Raw genomic sequence first — 23,501 nt, forward strand, 5'->3', positions numbered from 1 at the left:
CCCTTAGATAAAACGCTCAAAGTACAAAACATTCCCCAGAAATGCTATTATTTATTCCCCTTCTCTCTCTCCAGATGGGTGCAGGGCTGGGAAGCTCCAGCTTTCCTCCTGCAGCTTCATGCAGGAGCAGAGTCCATCCCAGCCTCAGTGGCCCGGCAGCAGTCCCTGAGATTACCCTTGAATTTGCAAGCCTGCCAATTTGCAAATTCACAGTTCTTCTGAGAGGGGAAGAGGCAGTACCCTGCTAACATGAGCAACAGTAGGAGGAAAGGGAATAGTGTTGGAAAAAAGCAGGGAGCAACAGCTCCTCTTCACTCTGAGGGACAGAAACGGATTCAGAGGTTTGCTGTGGACTTAGTCACCCAGCAGCATGTCCCTTTCCATGTCACCTTCCTCTGTGGCTGCAGCAGACAGGCATGGCAGCCCTGCAGGAAAAAAGAGCAGAAATGAGTGGAGGAACTTCTCACACAGGCTTTGGAGCATTGCCAGTCACCGTGACAGCTAGCCTGAGAGATAGGGAAAGCTCCTCCAGGCTCCTGTTAGCAGAGACGCCCGTGTTTGCTTCCCTGACTGATTTGCTTGTGGTTTCCATGTTCATCCTAACGATCCATGGATACTCTCTGCTCTGCAGCTGCCAGCCCGCTCCTTCCCCCCATCATCTCCAAGTGCATGGTGGTCTTGTGCTAACCCACCACACAGAGCTGTTAATATCCACGGAGTCAGCTGAGCTCAGAGAGCCCATGGCAGCCCTCACAGAGGCTGTTCTGGAATGGGATTTATTTATGGCAGGGGAATCCAGTTTCTGAGATGACATTGGAGACCTACCCAAAGCATTTATAACTTGGATAACAACAGGGCCCTGAACAACACAGGTGCAAGCTGGAAAACTGGTTCCCACAGAGTCAAATCTGCATGCCGTTTTCATGGTACTTCACTGGAAAACTCATGTTTGGGTCTAAGGAAGGGGGTTTGAGCATTTTCAGCACCGAGCCTTCTCTTCCCTAGCTGTGATGGTAGGCAAGGACTTCAGCTCCTCCTGATGCTGGTGACCTAAACCCATAGGCTGAGAATTAATGGGAGCAAAGGGCTGCATTGGATGTGGCTTGCTTAAGGGGGTTCACTTAGGAAAAAATAACAGTACAGGATTAAGCTCAGGGATATTCCTTGTTGCACCATGAAAGATATCACACAACAATGACTTACCCAGTACTTGTTTGCGATTCTAATAATCTTAAATTACTAGAAAGGAGAAAGCAAAGGCTGGGATAAGATGCTGTTACTCAGCAAACCAAGATTTTGAGAACAAAAATGCAGCTTTCTGGAAGATAATGTTCTCATTTTTTTTTCCCCTGTACAGTTTCAGAAGAAAGGTATTTAATCCTTCTATAAATAAGTATGAATGTATTTGTTTCTAGAGTCTACAAAATATATCTGCAACAAAGTAATGTGGAGACATTTGGGAATGAAGTAGCTAATTTGATACTCATAAGAAACCATAACCGTAGCCTAGGACTGTATCTCAGAGGACTGGACTGACCTTTCAGCAGCTGATGATAGTTCTAAAATGGCTTCTCATCACTGAAAGCCCAATCTAACATCAGTTAAAATAAATTAAAAGCTATCACTGGCTTCTGCAGATATTGGATTAGACCATATAAAACCCACTTGAATGCTGGGAACCCAAGGAAATTATCATGGTAAATCTAAATTCTAGTGAAGCCTTACAGGCTTTAAAACATCTCTCTGCAGCCCCATTAAGAATGGGTTTCTACTTGGCTATTGAATAATTCACCTTTCTTTGTCTTCTGATAGATGATGAGTCCCACTATGATGAATCCTAAACCCACCACAAAGCCCAGTATTCCAGCCACCTTCTTGCTCACAGCAGATCCAGGGCATGTTCCTGTTGGAAGAGCAGTTCAGAGAGTAATGGCCCAGGTTATACATTGCTTTCCCCAAAAATACCTTTTCTATTTTCCTGCTGTCCTCATAGAGCTAGAAGCAACTCTTCTCAAGGCTTTCTGATCTCCCCATTTCCAGTTGCTTATCCCAAGCCATGGTCATGGGAACTGGCAGGCTGATGTGCTCCACCTGGCAAGCATAGATATCCCCTTGCTTAGGTGTGATTTCCAAAATGACCAGGATCTGGACAGACTAATCTCTGTTTAGGAGGAGGTCCTTGCACACAACTTTGTCCATCTCCTCCTGCCCATTTTTGAACCACTTGATCTGCATTTCAGAAGGATAAAACCTTGTTCCAGAACAAACCAGCTAGTTAGGATAGCTCCACGGCTCTGTTTGCATGGGAGAAATAGTCACTCTGCATTTAACTGAAAATGAGAAAGAGTGATGAAGATTGCTGCCCAGTTCTCCTCAGGAATCATTCCTAGCAACAGGACCTATGGACATCATACAGATTTCTCCTCCAAACCCATTTGTCAACATATCCTTTGGTCCAGACCCACTGCCTTCAACATGACCTTGCATTACATGTCTCCCAGCCACATTCACCTTTAATCCTCTTTCTTTCTTCCCTTACTGAAGGACCATCACAGAATATGAACTCTGCTTCTACCAGAAATATCTACTAGGAGCATTTCATGTCTTCTACCACCTCTCAGGTGGGTCCATTGCTCCAGGAATTGGCAGGAGCAAAGGTGCATTTGTTAGGCTTGGGAGTCCTGTCCCCTGCTTTTCTGGAGGGTTCCAGCAAGTCACTTCCTTCAGTCTTAGACTCATAATAAAGATGCCAACTCCTCCGGTCCACAGCACTCCTTCTCCTCCTGCCCCTCTGAACTCAGAACTATCTCCCACCATCCACCAAGCCCCTATGACATCCAGTGTTGCCAAACAGGGAGGTGACAGAGGGGGGTAAATGTGGTCCCAGGCTAGGGAAGCCAAGTATCCCCATGCCACTCCCCTCTTCTCCTCCCCTCCAAAGATGCACTTCTCCTGTCCATCACACTCTGAGTCCTCCTCCAGTTACAGCAGCAGTATTTCTCCCTTGAAGCTCACAGGTAGCTAAACCACTGCAGCCTTTTCCAATACTCAGCAATTGCCTGTCCCAGCTTTATGCGGGCCATGTAGAAACCCACCTCACTGTCGTAGGAACAGATCTCCTGCCGGTCCCAGATGAACCTGTCCAGGTGCCTCACCTGCTGTGTGCCATTTGTGTAGTCACACTCCTTTTTTTCGATGCAGCAGGAAATGCTCTGGGTGGAGACACGTGGGACAAGGTCAGGATGGACATCTTGCTGCTTCTTTCCCTTGTCCCTGAATATTCAGGATCTCTTCTCACCTGGAGGGTCTGTATGAAGAGCCATGTTGCTCTTCATCCTGATCATCACAGCCAGAGCCACAAATCAGGAGGTTTTGAACCCAGGAATCACCAGAAAGGCCACTGTTGCTCAGTTGAGGGGAAAAAAAGTTTGAAGAGAGAGATAGACCACTAACAACCACATCTCAGGTCAAAGTAGGAACTTCTCTGCAAAGCTCTGAGTGGAGGAACTTGAGGACGTTCCTGAATGCTGAGGGGACTGGACAGCCCCATCCCTACAGATCCACTCCATACCAGAACTGAGCAACATCACTGGTAACCAGGCAGGAAAGGGCTCAGTTCCTGCCTCTCACTAGAATCTTTTCTGGAGGAAGACAGAATAAGGATTTCATCAGCAGACACCACAAATGAGTGCTGTTAGAGCAGAACAGCCAACAGAGCAGCTCAGACACTGCTGTGCAACTCCCAGGGCTCCATCCTTGGGGTGTTCTCTCTAGGCTGGCTCCTTCCTGGCACCCACGGGTGCTCTCAAAGGACTGTGAATACAGCCTAGTCCCGGTAGAGCAAGCTTAGAGCACTCTGGGCATTGTGTCTACTCACCCATCAACCTGGGCAAAGGGTGGCACCACGAAGCTGGCCTTGTTGTGAAACCTCAAGTCAGCCAGGCCAAGTCACGTGTTACCCTCTGACAGAAGGACAGGGTGTCCCCTTTTCTTTGTCTGCCGGGAAACAAAGAAACATTTGAAGGACATGGTAAGAAGCAGTTTTTGCATCTGCTTTGGTTTTGTTTTCAGTGAAGGGTTTAGAAAACAAACCTGGAAGTTGAGATAGAAAGAATGAAATATCTAAACCAGTGATTTGCTTAGGGAAAATCAACTTTATTGGAAGGAATGTGTTACATTCTGTATCTCATTTCATTGGAAAGTTACTGGTGTGAAACACAGAAATATAAATTCTTTACTTTAGAATAAAGACAAATGTTCTCCATCTCAGGTTACCAAGATATCACTGAAAAAAAGGCCAGCACTTTCTAATCTCAGTGTCCCCATTCCTACATCTAAGGCACAGCAGGACGTTGACTATCTTGTGCATCTAAGTTTCAAACTAGGACCTTTAAGGACATCAAAGGGTATCCAGTGATACAGTGAGAAGACTTCAAAATTGTGTGGAGTCTGTCAGATTGAAGAACTGCATATTATCCACAGGTTAACAAGGATTTATCTGCCTCACTCTCCTTCTTTTGGGAGGAGGTGCTCACGTCCTGCATGCATAGTCCTTTACCTGCCCAGAAAGCACTATGTTGAGCTTCAAGTAGAAGACAAGTTGATCTCCTGGCAATGCACTCAAAAGGATGCTGGACTTTCTGGGGATGCTCAGGACTCCAGATCAGAGGTCCATGAACAGTAGGCACTGCTGCTGATAAAAGCCCTCACTGAAAGACCCCTCAAAATCAGAATGAGATGTCACTGCTGGGAAATTCAGAGCTCTCAGAAGGAGAGATGGAAAAGATTTCCACATGCCCAGACCCAAGGGGAGAGTTTTTCTGTAACAGCATCTCCAATTCCAAACTATGTGGACAAACCAGGCTCATGTCATCAGACACCAGACAGATAAGAGTCATCTTGGAGGAGGCAAGGTTTGATTTCTTGCTTCATACCATTCCCACCCTGTTCCTTGCCTTTCTTAGCAGCCCCACTCCTCGGCCAGATCTGAGGGATCTGAGGCTTAAAGCCTCAGAATCAGAAGAGAACAAGTACAGATTGACTTCAAAAGCAGAACTGTGTGGAGCTCTTCCTCCTCCACCTGCCAGAAAGGACGAAGTGAAGGAACAGAAAGACGTAGAGGGCATGGGTAAGGAGGCTCCATATGGTGACAGTCTGGAGCTAAAGCACCAGGCTGAAACATCCACAGAGGAGGCATTTCACTTCTCCTGCCAGGTGAAGGTTGGGCATTGCTATATCGATGCTGCCAAGAACATGATGCCCTACAAGCATAACGCTGTTTCTCCACTCCCACCCAAAAACTGACAGTGCCTGTTTTGAAGCCCTTTCCCACCAGTGCAGCCCCTACACTCAGCTGGGAGTAGTGGAGAATCATTATTTCTCACCATCCTTTAAACCTCCCTCCCTGAGACACCCTGACAACCAGCTTCCTGCCTCCCAGCCCAGACTTACATTACTAATCTGATGCACAAACAGCACCAGTGCCCTCTGGAGAGCTTTTAGAAGAGCTCTGCTCTGCAGGGAAAGAAACAGAACATACAGTCAGACAGTGCCATGTCTCTGCAGACACCTGAAACAGATCCAAAACACCCAGTTCACGTACCAGAGAGGGAACAGAGCTATGAGTTAGCTCCGGCACTGCATGGACCCATATGGACCTACTGAAGCAACCTGAGATCTGGGGTCATCTACGGGCTGTGGTTCAGGGTAGTGACATTGCCAAACTGCTGGCCAGTGAGGACAGCAACCAGAAGTGAAAGAAGATGGTCAGCTCTGCTGGAAACAAATCATTGTTGGAGAACTCTGGGAACACAGTAAACCCTCTGGCATCCTAAAAAATATTGCTGGCGACTGTGCCTGTCAGCACATGAACACTGCCTGCAGTCCAGGAGCCTAGAACAGCTCACAGCAACATCAGTAAATCTCGGCCCCATCAGCCCCAGGTGAGGGACTCAGCAGAAGGGAGTATGGAGCAGATCAGGGTGTGTGGAGCAGCAGCTGATGTAGGGCTGAGCTCCACGGGCAGAAAAGCCGTCTGAGAGACCATTAGCTTTGTGCGCTGCTACTGCTTTGTCATTTTCTTTTGGGGACTGATGGACTGAATTCCTGCCCTCTCCAGTGATTACCATTTGGTCTTTAGAAGGAAGGATATTCAGCTGGATGGGAAAAATTCAAGTCCAGTCCTATAAATTTGAGGTCAGACTTCCCTGTGTTACTCCCTTCCCTCCAAAGACCCACAGCTGACCCTGGAGCAGATGGGTCTGAGGGAAGGACCTTAGCCCCTTTCCTGGTGTATTTAGACACTGTCATTGGTGTTACTCCCTAAGTATTCCCTAAATTAATTGTCTATTAAAAGGCCTGGAGAGGATTTTATGAGTCAAACAACCCTGGAAAAAATATTCTGGGCAGTATGGGCCAAATGAGAGAGGAAAAACCTATAGCTGAGAGCAGTAATAAATGCACCATCTGTGACAGGGCAGAGAGAACACGTAACGTACGCTGAACAGTCATTACACACTCGTTTAATTCTCACATTAAGCCAGGAGTTCCCTGAACGATAGAGTCCTAATTTCCCACCAATTTACATCCTGTATCTCTGCCTGACACTGCAGCAGTACCAGCTCCTTCCTGCGCTGTGATTCTCTAAGAAACCACATCACAACACTGTACTAACACACAGTAAAGCTCAATGCTGGCCCTTACAGGAGAGGATGGTGACTGGCATTAGAACTAAATGAATTTTGCTCATTCAGGAGCACCAAGACAAGTGTGTCCCTGTGTTTCCATCCAGCACTGAGGCAATAACCTGCGTGTGTCCGGGCAGTCTGCCCGATTCTTTGCAGTGGCACAGAGGACGGATGTTGGACAAGTTGTCCTTGTTGGCTGAGGATGCACTTCTAGCCCAGTTTTCACCTACCCTCCCTGCACCCCTCCCTGTGGTCTCCTGTCCTTCTTCTGAATGTCTTTCTCACCCACCCAGTTATGTTTTTGCCCCTGCTCCACAACTCTAATTCCTCAGGACAGCCTTTCAAGGCAGCTCAGAGCTCAAGTCTAGACTGAGAGCCATGGGTGGGGACATCACTTTACAGGGAGCAAAGGCAGAGGTGGAGGAAGGCCCTGGCAAGCAGCATGGGGACTGTGAGGACAAGAAGCTTTTCATGCACAGATGAAAAGCACCACAGGGGAAAGTTGAAACCAGGCATCTGCAAAGCTCTCCTCTTCTCTCTCCCATGAGCCCAGCTTGTTTCTTTTAAATGACATCTCTGGCCAGCAATTCTTTTCTTACCTGAGACTTTTCAGTGAGGCAGGGATTTGTCTCCCTACAAGCAGTGTCACTACCAAAGCTGCCTCTCAGCACCTCCTGGCCCTGGGGCATCACGCTGCTGCTGTCTCTTGTTTCACCCACCACACTCCAAAGATCAGTGCACAGAATGAGACAATCTGACCACAAGCACAGCAGGTATGTTTGGTCGCTGCCTTCCTGCAGCATGACTTTGCAGAAAAGCAGCAAAACCCGAGCTACATGGGGAAGTAGCATCTACTTTACCTCTTTTTCATAGAATCACAGAATGGTTTGGGTTGGAAGGGACCTTAAAGCTCATCCAGTTCCAACCCCCCTGCCACAGGCAGGGACACCTTCCACTAGCCCAGGTTGCCCAAATCCCTGTCCAACCTGGCCTTGAACCCTTCCAGGGAGGGGGCAGCCACAGCTTCTCTAGGCAACCTGTGCCAGGGCCTCACCACCCTCACAGGGAAGAATTTCTTCCTTGTGTCTAATCTAAATCTACCCTCTGTCAGTTTAAAGCTGTTGTCCCCTACCCTGTCACTACAGGTCTTAGTAAAAAGTCTCTGTCTTTCCCATAGGCCCCCTTTCAGTCCTGGGAGGCCGCTCTATGGTCTCCCCAGAGTCTTCTCTTCTCCAGCTGAACACCCCCAACTCTCTCAGCCTGTCCTCATAGGGGAGGTGCTCCAGCCCCCCGAGCATCTTCGTGGCCTCCTTTGGACCCACTCAAGCAGATCCATGTTCTTCTTATGTTGGGGGCCCAGAGCTGGACACAGCACTGCAGGTGGGGTCTCACAAGAGCAGAGTAGAGTGGCAGAACCCCCTCCCTCGACCTGCTGGCCACACTTTTCTTGATGCAGCCCAGGATATGGTTGGCTTTCTGAGCTGTGAGTGCACATTGCTGACTCACATCCAGCTTTTCATTCACCAGTACCCCCAAGTCCTTCTCCCCAGGGCTGTTGACACTCGCCTTGACAGCTGCTTCTCACCTGCCAGCCAGAGCTGGAAGAGGCTGAAAAACGAACAGGAGAAGGGTCTTGTCCCCCAGCAAGGCTTGCAGAGAAAAACCAAAACCTGCGTCCCTGATTAGGAAAAGCACAGGCTGACATGGGGCTTATCCCCTCAGAGGGGGACCCAGGAAGGCAGGAGAGGGGCAGATGGACCCAAAATCCACAGCACACTGTCCCTAGACCGTGCTGCTGCTGAGAAGGGGGGGCCTCTCCCTTCAGCCTGCTCCCACAAGCGCTCCCAAGGCCAGGTGAGGAGCAGGGGTGCAGCCTGGCCTGGCTGAGCCCAGCTGGCATCGGTTTATTTCCCCAGAGGCTTCGGCCTGGCCCGTCCCCATCCCCTCGCGCAATGGAGGCGATGGGAGCCCAGCTCCTGAGGCAGAGGAGGCAGCGACAGCGCCGCTGAGGTGCCAGAAAGCAGCAGGACCCCTCACCCCCGCCACAACCCCACCACCCGCGTCCCTCCAGCCCATCCACCATGAACTACATTTCCCAGAGGCCTTTGTGCTCAGGCGGCGGAAGAGGCGTCCCCGGGGCGGGGAGATCTCCCGTTCCGATTGGCTCCCTGGGGCAGCCCCCAGCCGCCATTGGGTGAGGCGGTCACGTGAGGCGGCGGGAGGTGCGTGGCCTGGCGGGAGCCGTGTGGGAGCGGGCCGGGCCGAGTAGGCCCGTTGGGTCTCCGCCATGCTGCGGGCCCGGGGCGGCTGGCAGGCCCTCCGCCGCTGCGCCTCCCTGCCTCGGGCGCGGCGGGCGGTGCAGCTACGGGTCCGCGAGGCGCTGGGGGCCCTGGAGCCGGCTGACGCGGTTCAAGTGCAGGTGTGTGGCCGGGAGGTCGGGGTGTGCCGGGTAATGGCCCAACCCGGAGCCTGAGCGGAGGAGAGGAGCTGCAGTGGCGTGGCTCACGCCGGTTTCACTGCCTCTGCTTCAGGGAGAAGAGCTAGAACCTGTGCAGCGCGTTTTACTAAACTTACAGCTCTCCTTTGCAGTCTCTAGAGGCAGCTCTGGCTGTGTCTGTTCAGTTTGGCGTTGTCAGAGCAGTTGTCACAGCTTTGAAGTTACTCAGTGCAGGGAAAGGCTGTTACCGTGGTGGGTTACACTGAGACATGCTCTGTCCAGTTTTGGTTTTATCACTTGTTTGGTTTGGGAGAGTGAGCTATTGCCTCTGTGCTGATGTTGTTAAAGATCTGCTTTAGGTCTTGTCCCACGTCTGGGTTTATAGCAGTGTCAGGTAGAGCCAACTAACAGTTTCATTGATATTCGTGTCCAGCTCCTCTTGTGAACCAAGGTAGGCAGAGATAAATGGACTTTTTAGCAATGGAGCTCTTTCCTGTTTCTCAGCACAGGGTTGTGTCCCCCCCTGTATTCTGGTGTTCCTGACTGACAGAGCAGTGGTTGCAGACACCTGGTCCCTGTTTTAGTGCAAGGCCCATGGCTAGAACTGTGCAGTTGTCAGTATTTCTGGATGAATCTGTAAATGGCTGGGATACTTGCTAACAGTTTTAAACTAAACTGAAAGACAGTAGACTTAGATTAGATATAAGGAAGAAATTCTTTACAATGAGGGTGGGGAGGCCCTGGCACAGGTTGTCCAGAGTAGTGGCTGCCCCCTCTCTGGAAGGGTTCAAGGCCAGGTTGGACGGGGCTTTGGGCAACCTGGGCTAGTGGAAGGTGTCCCTGCCTGTGGCAGGGGGGTTGGACTAGATGAACTTTAAATGTCCCTTCCAACCCAAACCATCCTGTGATTCTACTGACCCAAAAACCATTTTGTAGCACACTGGTATTCCTGCACACATAGATGAAGCCCAATAGGGCAGGAAGAAGCTCATCCAGTATAGGTGCTTTTCAGCTGTTGTTTTATGAATAATGCAAGCTGGAATAAACTGAGGCTAAAATTGGTGGTATCATGGTTTTTTTTACCCCATGTCCTTGTTGCTTTGTTGCTCTTCTGCTGTGCTGGCAAAAATATTTTTTTATATTAAACTGGGTTGGGGAACTGGTCTGGCTGAAAAACAACCTTATTATGGCCAGGTTATTGTAATGTGCAGTCTGGTCTGAGTTGGGATCATCCCTACACATTGCTTCTGGTAAGGTGTGAAGTGCTGCCTCATCCTCTGCTGCTGCAGTGCAAGCCTGTGGATGTGCTCTCATTTCCTATTGCAGGATGCAAGACTCTTCTTGTTTAACAGATCCCAGAACAGCCCGATGAGGTTGCAAAAAAGCTCTTCAGAATGTTTCTTTGTTCAGGGATTTTGTGTGTTTTGTTAAGGAGAGCTTAGGAGGAAAGAAACTAAGAAAAACATCTGCCATTACATGTTAAACATTATGCATCAAGTAGATGTGATGTATTCTGGGGATTTACTGGAATACAAAGGATAAACACAAAAGCTTCAGGCATGTGAAATACCTTTTAAACACCTGTTGCTTTAGCCATAAGAATATGAGGATGCTCAAATGATCAGACTTTAGTTTTAGACTCATTTCTTGCATTAGTTCTTGTCTCAAGTGGAACACCCTGCAGAGGTCGTTTAGGTAAACACCTGTGTGAAATTGTGAGGCTGGAGCAAAAGCTGAAGTTTTGTTAATCATTAGGTTCATGGCTTTAAAATCTTCCATAAGTCTTGTATGCAGTTGTCCTCTCGCTGTTATACAACCCTGTCTAATGCCTTGTCTGTTACTCGTGTTGTAGTTTTAAGGATGCTTTACTTTTGGTAATGTTTAATTCTCAAAGTTTGTTCAGTCTAAACAACAGAATTTGATGGATTTGCTTTAATTTGTCTGGTAGATATCCCTAAAGCACTTGGCACAGTTTGAAGTCATTGGAACTGCTTGGGCGCTTACAGTTAAGCAAAAGACAAAACTGATTGGAAAAGAGTCAGTTTGGTTGTTTAATCAGCACTGCTCTTGGTTGTTCTCTACGGTATTATTATAGCATGAGCTGGAAGCTCCCCAGCAGATAGTTTTTCTTTTAAGGGCAGCTTTGTGTCAACTATTGTGAGCTGGAGAGCAACTAAGGGAGTTGTATTTTGGATGCTATTACTTTTGCTTGGTGCCTTGGTACTGACTTAAATTTTAATTTCTTTTTAAGGGAAACGTTACTCTTCATTGAAAAACTCTAGCCTGACATGTACGTGGTCAGCTCTACTGTTTTGCTGTTACAAACTGGACAAGAATGCTTCTAGATTTTTTCTTTTTTTTTTCTTTTCCCCATGGGGACACTGTAGCAGTCTTGATTTTGAGGTGTAAGGAGGAACATCCAAGGCATTAATTTTTATTTTTCTTTTGCATGAATATTTTTTTTTTTTTCACCTGAATTTATTGGATGCAGCATCATTGTTTTAGCAGTCTAATGGCTTAGGGCATGTAAACAGCTAGCGAACAAATTTCAGTTGGAACCTTCCTACAGGTGATACAGCCACAAAAATTAGTACTAAATCATCAAAACAGTCTTGAGTGTGTTATCATAAAGAACTGTGCATTACTGACGTCTCCTGTTTCAGTAAGAAGTGTTTTGAAGGGGCATCACTAATAAGAATATGTGCTTTGTTAAAATGCTTTTCATCTTCACAGTGTTTTGCCACTTTCTGTGTTCTCAGCTTCCCAGAGATGCAGGTAGATCTTAGTACCCTGCTGTACCCAGGAGGAGAGTTGATGTCTCTGCTTAAGGATTTGTTACTCTTTGCTTTGAAGTCGGTAGAAAAACTGACACTGACTACTTTTTTTTTTTTTTTTTAATTTTTGTTGTCCCTAAAGAAATATTTACTTTGATTTCAGTAAGAAGTTGAAATAAGCTTGAAGTAGCATGTCCAGCTCAGCTAGAAGAGCATGACTACACAAAGTCCATGCCAAGAAATAACAAATTTCTTTTTCCTTTACCTCTAGGGCTGGGTCCGCTCAGTCCGATCCCAGAAGGAAGTTTTGTTCCTGCATATAAACGATGGGAGTTCTCTGGAAAACCTCCAGGTGGTTGCTGATCCCAGCCTGGAAAACAGGTTGGTCAGTTTGAGATACCTGGAGAAACATCTGTGCTGATCAGTGCTGGGGGGGGGGAGGTGTCTGCTCAGGCCTCCTGGCCTGTGCCAGTGGCTCACCAGCAGCTGGCACCTGAGCACAGGAAAGGCACTGCTGCAGGCTGGCATCTCTGGAGGAGTTTTAAGGATGGAGAGTGTCCAACTACTCTGTCTCCACTTAGCTAAGGCCTTTGTGGTGCAGTTGCTTGTCCTGTAAGACCAATTCGAAGCTAATTTTCTTAATAGCTGTAGCAGTGTGGGCATTCTGGGCTACTCTTGGACTTGCTTGGAAATCATACAACGTAGCTGGGGATAACTGTCCCCCAGGTTTTGGAGAGTGCTGTTGCTCTTCCTGTAACAACTTCAAGGCTGGCTTGGTGGGCATACCCCCTGGATAAGCATGACTATTCTATTATAATACTGTTTTACAGCTTCATTTTGTTTGTGCTCTCAAACAGGAGTTTTGTTTGTTGTTTGGGCTAGGGTTGGGACTTTCGGGATGATCCAGGAACCTTCTGTGTGTAACTTGATTTTTACATTTTTTTTTTTACATTTTTTTTTATAAGCCTGGTTTGTCCCCACCAAGAGCCACTTCTAATAACAGGCTGTCTCTTTTCCCCTCACTTGTCCAACATTCCTACCTTGTCCTAAATTATTCTATAGCTTTGTGGATCTATTCATGTTCCCACTTATACATTTAATAATTCCTCATTTTATCAATTAAGCCCTATGGCTACAGTATCTCTTGTGATCTCAAGTGGTCCAGCTAAATTAACAGGAATCACTCTTCTGAATGTAGTTGACTTGATATCAGCGCCTAGTTAAGCTGTTGTTTTTTCTTGGTTTCTTAGAGACCTGACTTTTGGAAGCGCAGTGGAAGTACAAGGGAAACTGGTTAAAAGTCCTCATAAGATGCAAAACATGGAGCTGAAAGCCGAAACAATCCGTGTGGTGGGACCTTGTGATACTTGGGTATGTCACTGCAGCAGGAGTGCCAACTGGTAGGACCGCTTTGGAAATTAATTTTAAAAATTCCAGGTGTCCAGCAAAGCATGCTTCAAACTCTTATTTTCTTTAAGTCTGAGTGGTCCTGCTGGCTTTGATTTGTCAGCGGTGCCTTGGGGTATGTCAAAGGGGAAACATGGGATCACTGTGAAAGCTCTCTCTTCTGGGGCAGAGCTGTTTCTGTGTGGAAACTGGTGAACGTACTGGCACCTAAGAGTGTGCATTTGTCCCACCCTGAAGCACTTACCTGTGCCAGGTGGCTTACCTGGTAAGTCTGGCTGGGATATGAATTGGAGAATCAGTGAACTGGCAAAACACTTCAGATTGTGCAGGTGGAAGAACCGTTTCTGCCACAGGCACATTTGGAACCGCCTCACTGTTGCAGCAGTGAGATGAACAGCTGGCTTTCAAGGGGACTCAACATCCAAAAAGTGGAGCATTTCAGAGCGCTATTGCCTTCTCTTGTGTTCATGGCTCTTGCTCTGCCATAAGCGTTATAAAATCCACAAACTAACTAGAAAAGATAGTCAAAAGCATCTTACTCTCCTCTGCTCTCTAATGATGATGGAGTTTTAGTAGGCAGAGATGGTATTCCATGAATAGCCGTAGAACTATATTGACTTCAAGTTCTCACCCTCTTACTTTTCTTGTTGTTTTTAGTCGTTTCCCCTGAAAATGAAGGAGAGGCACCCACTGGAGTATGTCCGGCAGTTCCCTCACCTGCGATGCAGAAACAACACACTTGGCTCCCTCTTGCGAATCCGCAGTGAAGCCACTGCAGCCATCCACTCGTTCTTCCAGGTAGTCCCTTCTGTACCGAGCCTTATGTGTGAAACGCTCCCCCAGTTTGGCTTCACGGGAGCATGCTGGGAGGGAGGGAGTGGAACGTCTTGGCTGCAGGGTGTGGATTTTGGACACGGTGGTTCTCTTTCCAGGCCTGGGCCTGGCTGAGGCCTTGGCCAGACTGTTGCTTATGATCAGGTGGTCATGTTAGTGTGTCTCCACCCATTTCCTGTTAGTTATTTTATCCCTTTCAATATAATTGTTGCAATATTATTGCCTGTGAGTGTGTGTGGTCTGTGGAACACAATGTAATATGGAGCAGTGACCTTACGGTCCTTGGATGCAAGCCTCCTCCCACACGGAGAAATCTGTGGTGCAGGAAGGCTACCGACAAACTGACGCAGAGCTTCATGTTATTCTTCTCAGTTCTTAACCTTTCTATTACTGCCTTACGAGTCTGTGTGGATGCTGTTAGCTGAGATTAGGAGACTCCTGTTTGGATGCATTTCAAACTGATGGGTGGGAGACACCTGTGTTTTATGAATGTGTCGCTCTTAATCTGTGGGCATGGTCCAGGCTTTGTGCAGGTGGTGGGGGCAGTGAATTAACTCTGATGCTAGGTGCCATACAGAGACTGTGCAATTCTTTGTGTGAGTAGATAAAGGTAGCAAGTAACTCCTCTAGTGCACCTGAGCCTTTTGTTTTAAAGCTGTTCATTGAAATAAACACGTTTTAGTTTAGATAAACGGGCTTTAGTTTGAGTAGGATCATATTCAGAGCATTCTGATTACAAAATTCATATGTAGTACTTAGTATGGCCCAAAGAACAGGTCAGAATTGTTGAGATTGAATTTCTGGTCCCAAGCACACTGGTATTTGTGACCTGCAGTGGCAAAGAAGGCTTGCTTGCTCTAGCAGTTATCTGTGTGGAATTGCACAGTATTTAGAAGACTTTTTTTATTTTTTAAGAGCCTAATAGAAATACTGTGTCAGGTAAAGCTGCTGGTGGTGTCAGCATTGTCCCAGGTGGTAAGACAGAACCCAGCTCTGTCGGGAATCAGTTTTTTCCGGTGTGGAGCCACTAGATGGCATTGCCGACAGCAGTTTGTGATTGCAAACGTGGACAAGGAAGCCAACCGAGATACAAAAAAGCATCTTATTTTGACAAAGGCTTTACTTCTCCAAATTAACTCCAGCTCAGACTCTGACACAGCTTCCGGTTTAAAATGCTAAAGAGCTGAGCAGTGTTAAAAAAATACAAAATATTAATTTAGCAGCAGCAGCTACACTGAAGTGATTTTTGAAGGGATAAGGAAAATCTGCTCCCAGACCTGATATTTGCAAATGCTTAAGTCGCACCTCTCCTGGCACCACGAACGTCTGTGGTTTGCTCCGTGTCTGATGGAAGGAAAGCAGTCTTCTTAAATTGCCACCTACATCATCCCAAGGATGTTGCAATTTCTGACTTGACAATGTCAGAATATACCATAACTAGAAAGTATAACCAGAGTGTTTTCACTGTGCAAAGCTGTAAAGAGCTTAACAGTGAAAGGAAATGTGGGTTTTTTTGAACACGCACTTGAAATTATCTAAACTCTCTGTAACTTTAAAAACTTTTTTTTAGCCTATTCATTTCCAGCAGTGAAGGACTAATGGCAGATGCCCTTGGTTTGGATGTTGAAGGCTAAAATGTCATCTTTAATCTTCTCCTGAGTATTGTGGTCCATGTGGGATAGGAACACTGTTCGAGACACAGTAAAATAGTCATAATATGGATGACAGCCTTCATTTTGCACATTAAATAACTTCCAGGTTTGTCAGAGCCACTAATGTCACTTGAAGTATTTTAGGAGCTTTTATAAGGGGAACTATCCAAGAGATTTTAATGGCATTCTCATCTTTCAGACCTGTGCAGTTCACATTCCTTTGCAAAGCATGTAAGGGGTCTTCTGTGTGAAATGTGCTTCTTTACAGCAACTGCTACCACTATATGAGGAATTTAGGCAATTTTCCAAAATCTCGTGTAGGTTTGGGAGGCCACGTGACCAGCAGGTCTCTGGAGTATGCATGGGACTGTGGCAGAGACCTGCATTTTATATTGGTAGGCTGAAACTACCCTTGCCAGGCAAAGCAAGTCATTTGGGCTCCAAAACTTCTTTCTGTGTAGTAACTGGATCTCAGTGAGGAGCTCCTGCCAGGCACTCAGCAAGCCAAGGTCTTTGCACCTGTAACCAAGGTAGCCTAGACCTGACTGCAGGGACTTTGCTTCTTTTTGGTCCTGTTAAAGTACTTCCACAAAATGCATTGCATGTCTGTACAAACTCTTTGGTCCAAATTAATTTTTCTGCCATTCTCAGGATGGGCAGTAAATCATGCTCCTGTCTTCCTAGCCTTTTAACTAGCTGGTGATAAGGACCAGGACTTGTCATGTGAATTGGATTATTCTGGTAAAACCTGTGAAACCAAGCTTTTAGAATCATTTACTTTATCTTTTTTTATTAGTCTTTTGTGTGAGTAGACAACGGGTTATGCTGCATCACTGCCTGTATCATGGTAATGCTGGCACACCCTGATTTTAAAGGGGTTCCCTTTATGCTAGACATTACAGTGATGCAAGAGAAAAGAAATCTTTTGTTCACAGCTGAAATCAGCTGGTTCCAGGTTCTTGTTTGCCTTGACATGCGCAGGTATGATCTCTGTGCTGCACCAGTGATCTCTGTAGCAAGACTTAAGTTAGGAAGGTAACGGTCAGTAGAGTTCTGTTTGCCTCTAACATGCTGTATGTGATTGTCTGAGCTCTGTGAGATATACCCATCCACTGAAAATCGGGTTGCAGCTGGTTTAAAAGCCTATGGCTGCACTGCAGAGAAACCCAGAGAATAGGGGCCCTTTCTTCATACAGCCTTCCTGGTTTTGGAGGCTTCTGCTGGATCTGTGAGCTAGTGCATGAATGGCTCCAGGTCCCTAGAACATGACCAAGCCAGGGTATACCCTGTCTCTTAAAGTCATTTTGACTTCAATATCTTGGAAGATGCAAGGTGTGACTGACATTTTTGTGGTGGTTGGGTGTTTTTAAGGCCTGTCTCCCATGCAGGGTGTGATTTCTGTTGTCTAACACACTTGATCATTTCTCTTCGTAGAGAACAGTGAGTGTGTCCTCTGCCTAACACCGTTTTCCAAAAGCTGGAAGAAACTGCAGTGTTGAGGCTGTAGGGCTGAATTTGACTGAAACTGCCCCAAAATATAAAAATACTGGAGGAGGTGGGGAAAAAAGGGAATGGTGTGGAAATGGGCAGTTGCAAAAACCCATAGTAATGACATAAATCTCATTTCCTTATGAAACATGGAGAAGAAACCACAAGTAGTAAACACTGATTTGTAGATCATGCTAGCATTTAGTTAGTCCTCTGTCTTTGTCCATGTAAGGCAGAAGTTGCCTAAAAGAGTCCATATGCTGTCCTGGTTGGGGGCTAATAGCTGAGTTATGATGTGTGCTGGGTGATGTCATCCTTGAAGTTGACATTTGATATCTTTAGCTAGTTAACTTTAGTGTTCTGTCTGTTCCAGGATAATGGCTACGTGCATATTCATACCCCCATAATTACATCAAATGACTGTGAAGGTGCTGGGGAACTCTTTCAAATTGAGGTAAGTTGGGTTGCGTACAGTTTGTTTTGATTTTTTTTTGCTTGCAGAGCAATTCTGGAGTCATTGAAGGTTAGAGGAAATGTTTGGCTTTACAAAACCTTTCCTTTATGTACTTCTGTGATAATTTTTTTTAATATAGCAGTCCTTGGCTTCAACTAATAATTTAGGCAGAGTTAAACAGATTCATTACTTTTTTTTTTATTGCTGTTTTGTGCATTAATCAGCACCTTTTGTACTGATGAGGTTTTTCTATCCCTGATGCTGTGGAAAAGTTTACAAAAAACAACAGAGGGAGGTGGAACATCTTAGTAAATGGAAAGATGTGGTCATAAGAGCCCAAGAGATGGGATGCAACATTCAGGACAGCCTACTACACGTAAATATTTCTTAGCTTTGAAATGAAAAATGTAATTCACTATGAGAGAACTCCTTAAAAGAAAGTCACCAATATGTAAAACTGCTTTTCACCCGTGTATATATTCCTTCCTACAAGCTACTCCTATTGTATGTCAGAAGTTTCCCCCAATATTACGAAGTCTCCCCATCCCTCCACCAAATTACTGCCACAATCTATCATTATAGGAAGTACTTCACGTCTTGGATCAAAACCTCCTACGAAACTTAAATACAGCTATAACCCCTAAGATCTTCTCATGATTCCTAACCCCCATATCCATGAATCACAAGAAATTCCATCTGCCTTTTATACTTCTGTACTTGAAATTCACTCTTCTGTCTCAAACAATTATATCTATTGCCACTTATGCTTATAGACTCTAGCCTTGCTGGTGAATCATCTGTAGGCAAAAGAAAAATTGTTGAGGTAGCAGTTACTTGCTGTGGGATCGTGTCTTCCACTCTCTGCCCAGCCTGATGACAAAAAGCCTCCGTGTGCTGGTTCTTCAGGATCTTGGGGTCTAACCTGTGCTACTAGTGATTCCCTTCCAGACCAGTACATGCAGCTCAGCTTTTTACTTGCTGGGACAATAGAGCTGATTAGCTAGACTAAATTGTTCCTGTTTAATTGAGATCCCTTAATGCTACCAAAGGTTCGTTCCAGGCTGTTGCATGCAAATTAAGATGTGAAAACAAGTGACACTTAATGATGAGAGCATTATACAGTTTGCAGCTGTACAGTGTATTACGTCTTTGGTACAAATTGTATCCACTTGAAAGCTGTAGAGGATGCAGGACTACAGCGTAGGTGGCTGGTAGTAACAGAAGCACTGATGCAAATGTTGACTGAGGTGCTAAATTGTGAGTCTGAAACTTGTATAAACTGGATCTTAACTAAATGCATAGCTCAAGGCAAACCTCTTGCTCTCTCGCCAGTGTGATTGCTTAGGTGTAAATAATACCTGTCTTGGAGAAATGTTGTGCCAGCGGTGCTTGAAAGGTGTGGAGTAAGTGTGGAGTCAGATCCCATTAAATGGCCTGTGCCGTAAAGAAAGGGCTTCAGAAACCCACTTGCTGCTGGGAAGTGGGAAGTTCTCCCTGATTTCCTGTTTCTTCTTTGTGTACCGCCTCATTGTCTGGCCTAATTTAGGACTTGGTTTTGTTTCTGCAAAGCTCTGTTCAGAATTGGTCTTGGCTAGCAGAGATCCAAGACCACTTGCTATCCTGCTGTGGCCGCTTCACTGGAGCAGTGACACTGTTTCTTGACAGTGGAAATCTGGGGAAGGTTAAGCCTGCCTTGGGCCATGCATGCAAGGCTGTCAGACATAAAAATAAGGGTGACAGAAGGATGTTGGACGTAAAAATAAGGGTGTGGTATTTGCAGCAAAGCTTAAAATTTCTCTGTGCTTTTAATCAAACCAACCATCAAGACATTGCTGTGTTCAGTCACTTTTTAAACTAGCCCTTAATTCACTGCTTGCACAAGCCAAGGGAGAAAATAAATTCCTGTTCCTCTTATATTTGAGCAGTTGCCAAGAATTATGGTGATGGGAATCAATGAAAGCAACCTGCAAATTAGATTCTTCGATTTAAAAGATGTTTAAATCCTGTACTTAAAACTTTAAGACCTATTCTCCAGTTGTGACCAGAACATAAATTGGTGTCCTATTGCCCCTGAATTTGTAGTAGATACAATACACCTGCTGCTTACAGGGTTTTATTTTTCCCTGCCTTATTTATTTTTAGCTCTCTTGGAACTCATCAGTTTAGCTGTCCTGCTGTGGGTGGAATAAGTTGAAAACTTTGGTCGAGTAGCCTTTAGGACCTGAGTAGAGGCTGGTTTTGAGCCCACTGTGAACCACTGCCTTTTAATAGCTGTCTTCTCCTGACTGGCACAATTTTAATCCTCTGACTAATGTCTGATGGCTGCTCAGGCATGTGCATTCTTTGGAAATGGTGGAAAGTGAAGAGAGTAGGAATCTGTTTTTACATGAGACTTGAGGAGATGGGGAAAAATGTATCTTGAGTTAGCAGGAAAAGGCTTTTTGAAGGCATATGTTCTTTGATTCCTAGACCTCTTAATCCTGTAGGATTCATGTTTGTTTATATGTTCAGCTGCCTCATTATCTTTGTTTGGTTTTGGGCATACTGATTAGCCTGTACATAGCTTTGCCTGGGATGTTCTCATACTAGGACTTGGGATGTGGGAGAATCCCTTCCCTCTCTGCAGGACAAATTGGTTCAGCTGAAAATTTTTAAAATGAAGTACCATAACAGTGAAAAGAGGGTGGTAAGCAGAGGAGATTTTAAAAAATAAATAAATTACAAGATGGTAAGAATTCCAGAGAAATCTTTTCCAGTTGAGACTTTCTACACCTGAAAAGTGTAGTTTTGAGGAGAAATTTGAAGAGAAACTGCCAGAAGTGTGAAAACAGCCAGACAGACCCTAACCCACATAGAGAACATCAGCCACACCAACTTGTGGATTTCTTCACCTTTAACAGTGTCTGCCTTTGGTGGAACCCTGAAGGGGGGAAGCGTTTTGCTCGTGCTGCCGCCTTTAAAGTAAATTTACTGAAAACACCAAAAGAGCTTTGAATATTGAAAGCTGCGTTTTAGTAGAACGCAAAGTAGGGCGAGGTAATTCTTGAAATAGGGGGAACACAGATCAGCAGGGTGAGATGGCCCTTTTTAATTTAATCTGAGAATAATTCCTCTGTACCAGCGGTCTTAGCACTTCAGGGCAGATCCTCTCCTGTTTTTTTCTTTTTTTTTTTTTTCCTTCTGAAGTCTAAAATTCTTTAGCAGCTTTGTATGTTGCAGGACGCTTTACCCAGTCCCCTTCTGGGGCTGCTTCCTAGGAAATCTGCCTTTCTTTTGTCTTTGTGACCCGGCTGCATGTCTGTTCCCTGCTATTTTCAGTAGCCTCCCACTCTGTCTGCAGTGTTGACGGCTCCCTGCTTTCTGGGTCTCTTGCTCTGTTTTTTTCCACTTTGCTCCCTGGAAAGTTTCCTTGTTTGACTGTCCTCAGCTGCTGTGAGAAGGTGGAGGCTCCTCTATGCTCTGGAAGAGTCTTTCCAGCCCAGGACACTCCAGCTGGTATGGTGAGGCCCTGGGCAGCCGCTTTCCCTGCTGCCCAGCTGCAGCCTTTTAAAAGAACTCAGCATGCAGTGAGATAACAAAGCACAACAGCTGTATTGGCATTCACAGCTCTTCAAAGTAGAACTCCTGTGTGGTTTGTATTGCCCGTGGCCCTATTCCTTCCTGGGGACCTTGCTCTAGGTGTAAGGAGTGCTGCAGTCTACCTGTTGGCTCCAGCAGAGGTGATATGTGCTCTGTATCAGGCTTGTCTCTTCCCACACACATACCTCATTGCATCTGAGTGGTGGTTGACTGAACCCAGGATCTGGATCAGGCTGTTTTATTATTTGAAAGGACCCTTAACTGTAAACCCGAAGAACCATCCAGGAATTGTTCTTCTCTAAAATGTATCCAGAGATTGTATGGTGTTTGGCTTTTCTTGCTACCCATTCACAGGAGTAAATGTAGAAGTTCCACCCTGGAAGGGTGGAGGTTCATGGCTGTACCTACTGTGGCTCCAGAAATACGTGCCTGCTGCTGAAAATCCAGAAGCCTACTTCTACTGTTCCTTTGGTACTGCTGAAAAATGATCTTGTCAGCACCAGGGAAGACTGGGATCTGCTGGGGAGAATCACAGTTAAATGCTACAGAATTAGTGTCTGTCAGGTGTTTTCCCCTTTAGAGATGTGTCACAGTCTGGGAGGCAGCCAGTCCCTGGGAGACTGGGACTTCAGAGAGGTGGTCAGCAGGGATTGGGGTAAGCTGGAACTGAGTGGAGGGAGGGCTTGCTCTTGCATTTTCTAACTCTCCCAGTCTCTGCTTGTTCCTACCTGGTTCATCTCTGCCTGTAATTCCTGTCTGTGTTTGAGCTGTATGTCTCAGCAGAACCAGCTGCTATTGCCCAATGCAAGTCCAGCTGATCAGAATTAGGACTGGAATTACGAGGAGGACTTCTTGGAAGGTCTGAATTTTGCAGTGGTTGTCTAAAAAGGAAAACCCAATCATCTTTATAATGGGACATCACAGAGGGCAGGTCCAGATTAAAGATGTGGTGCTATGAAACTTCAGCAGGATGGTGTTGTGAGCCTGGGCTAGAGAAGTGATTTCTATGAGCTTTTAAAGTCTTCTCTGATCCCTTCATGCATTTTGGCTTGCATAGAGTGAAAGACTGAATCAAACGGTTTATACACTCCTGAATCTAATTGCCTCAAGTAAAAGTTAAGACAAGACTGACATCAAAGAGAATAATTTTAAATTAAATCATTAGACATTTGAGGAGATGGAGAACAAAACAGGTACTAAATCCAGTTGTTCTCGTATTTGGAATGAGAATAAAAAGCCTTTGATGTTGACGTTGAATCCTAGTATGTTTATAGCACGTTTACTCTGAGACACCAAGATGTTTCTTGGAGATTCCCTTTCTCTCTTTCCCCATTGTAATTTGGGTACTTTTCAACTAGAGAGAACTTGAAAGAAAACACATTATTTTCCCCCCCCAATCTTTTATCAAGTAGGTATATTGGGATTGGGAAGTGGGAGAAAACTTCATCTAATTGAAATAAAAGCACAAGAATGTTTTCGCTTCATTTTGCTGGTCATGGATGTGCAAAACTATCTCTCAGCGTCAGCAGTGAAGGGATAGCATCACCTACTATTTATTATTTGTCTTCTACCAGTGGCTGTGGTTGTTTATTATAAGGAAGCAAGCTTGATCTAAAAGGCTGAGCATAAATCTGGGGCACAGACACTTGAAAACATTAGCCTGAATGTGTAAAGTGGAGAAACCACCTCTAGCGGGTTAGTCAGTGTTTGTACATGTGAAAAGTTGCTAATTACAGGATACCTCCTTGCTAAAGGGGTCCCTTCTGATGGAAGAGGTAGGCATTTAGTTTTCCCTGCGTAGCAAGTGGATTGATTTTATTTTTTTTTGCAGCTCACAACAAGCATTCGTCAAGCTTTGTGTCTCAAAATGAGGGAGAGGAAGTGGGCAGCTGTGGAGAGGCGAGGTGATCGGATGGTGATGGGGGAGTAAAATTTTGTCTAAATATTGCAATGTTCAGTCTTCACCTTCTGTTGGAAGCTGTCCAGGAGCTGCTCACAATGCAGACACACATCTCGGGATCTCTCCATGGCCCCTCAAGCTGGTTGCGGGTTTTAATAAGTCCAGTTGAGCTGTAGACTTTCTCACACTCTTCCTCCAGTCACTTACTGTTGTGTCTATTTTCCCTCTGCCTCCCTGAGATTACATCTGATCTGGAGAATGAAAAATGACACAAAGTTGTTATAAATAAA

At 45.7% G+C, this 23,501-nt stretch overlaps 1 protein-coding gene and 1 pseudogene across 2 annotated transcripts in view; one reads left to right on the forward strand and one right to left on the reverse strand.

The window, feature by feature from the left end:
• Positions 1-311: 311 nt before the first annotated feature.
• On the reverse strand, positions 312-3,344 carry LOC141940029 (HLA class II histocompatibility antigen, DQ beta 1 chain-like; annotated as a pseudogene).
• A 5,578-nt stretch (positions 3,345-8,922) lies between these two features.
• The window catches only part of NARS2 (asparaginyl-tRNA synthetase 2, mitochondrial), a 54,030-nt gene continuing 39,451 nt past the window's right edge, over positions 8,923-23,501 (forward strand). For both annotated transcript variants that reach the window (XM_074860413.1, XM_074860412.1), the window contains exons 1-5: positions 8,923-9,105; positions 12,169-12,278; positions 13,148-13,268; positions 13,962-14,102; positions 17,652-17,732. In XM_074860413.1, the coding sequence (XP_074716514.1) occupies positions 8,974-9,105; positions 12,169-12,278; positions 13,148-13,268; positions 13,962-14,102; positions 17,652-17,732 (585 nt within the window). In that variant the 5' untranslated portion in view covers positions 8,923-8,973. The remainder of the gene's footprint in view (positions 9,106-12,168; positions 12,279-13,147; positions 13,269-13,961; positions 14,103-17,651; positions 17,733-23,501) is intronic.

Source organism: Strix uralensis, chromosome 2 (assembly GCF_047716275.1).
Source record: "Strix uralensis isolate ZFMK-TIS-50842 chromosome 2, bStrUra1, whole genome shotgun sequence".
Taxonomy (NCBI): Eukaryota; Metazoa; Chordata; class Aves; order Strigiformes; family Strigidae; genus Strix; species Strix uralensis.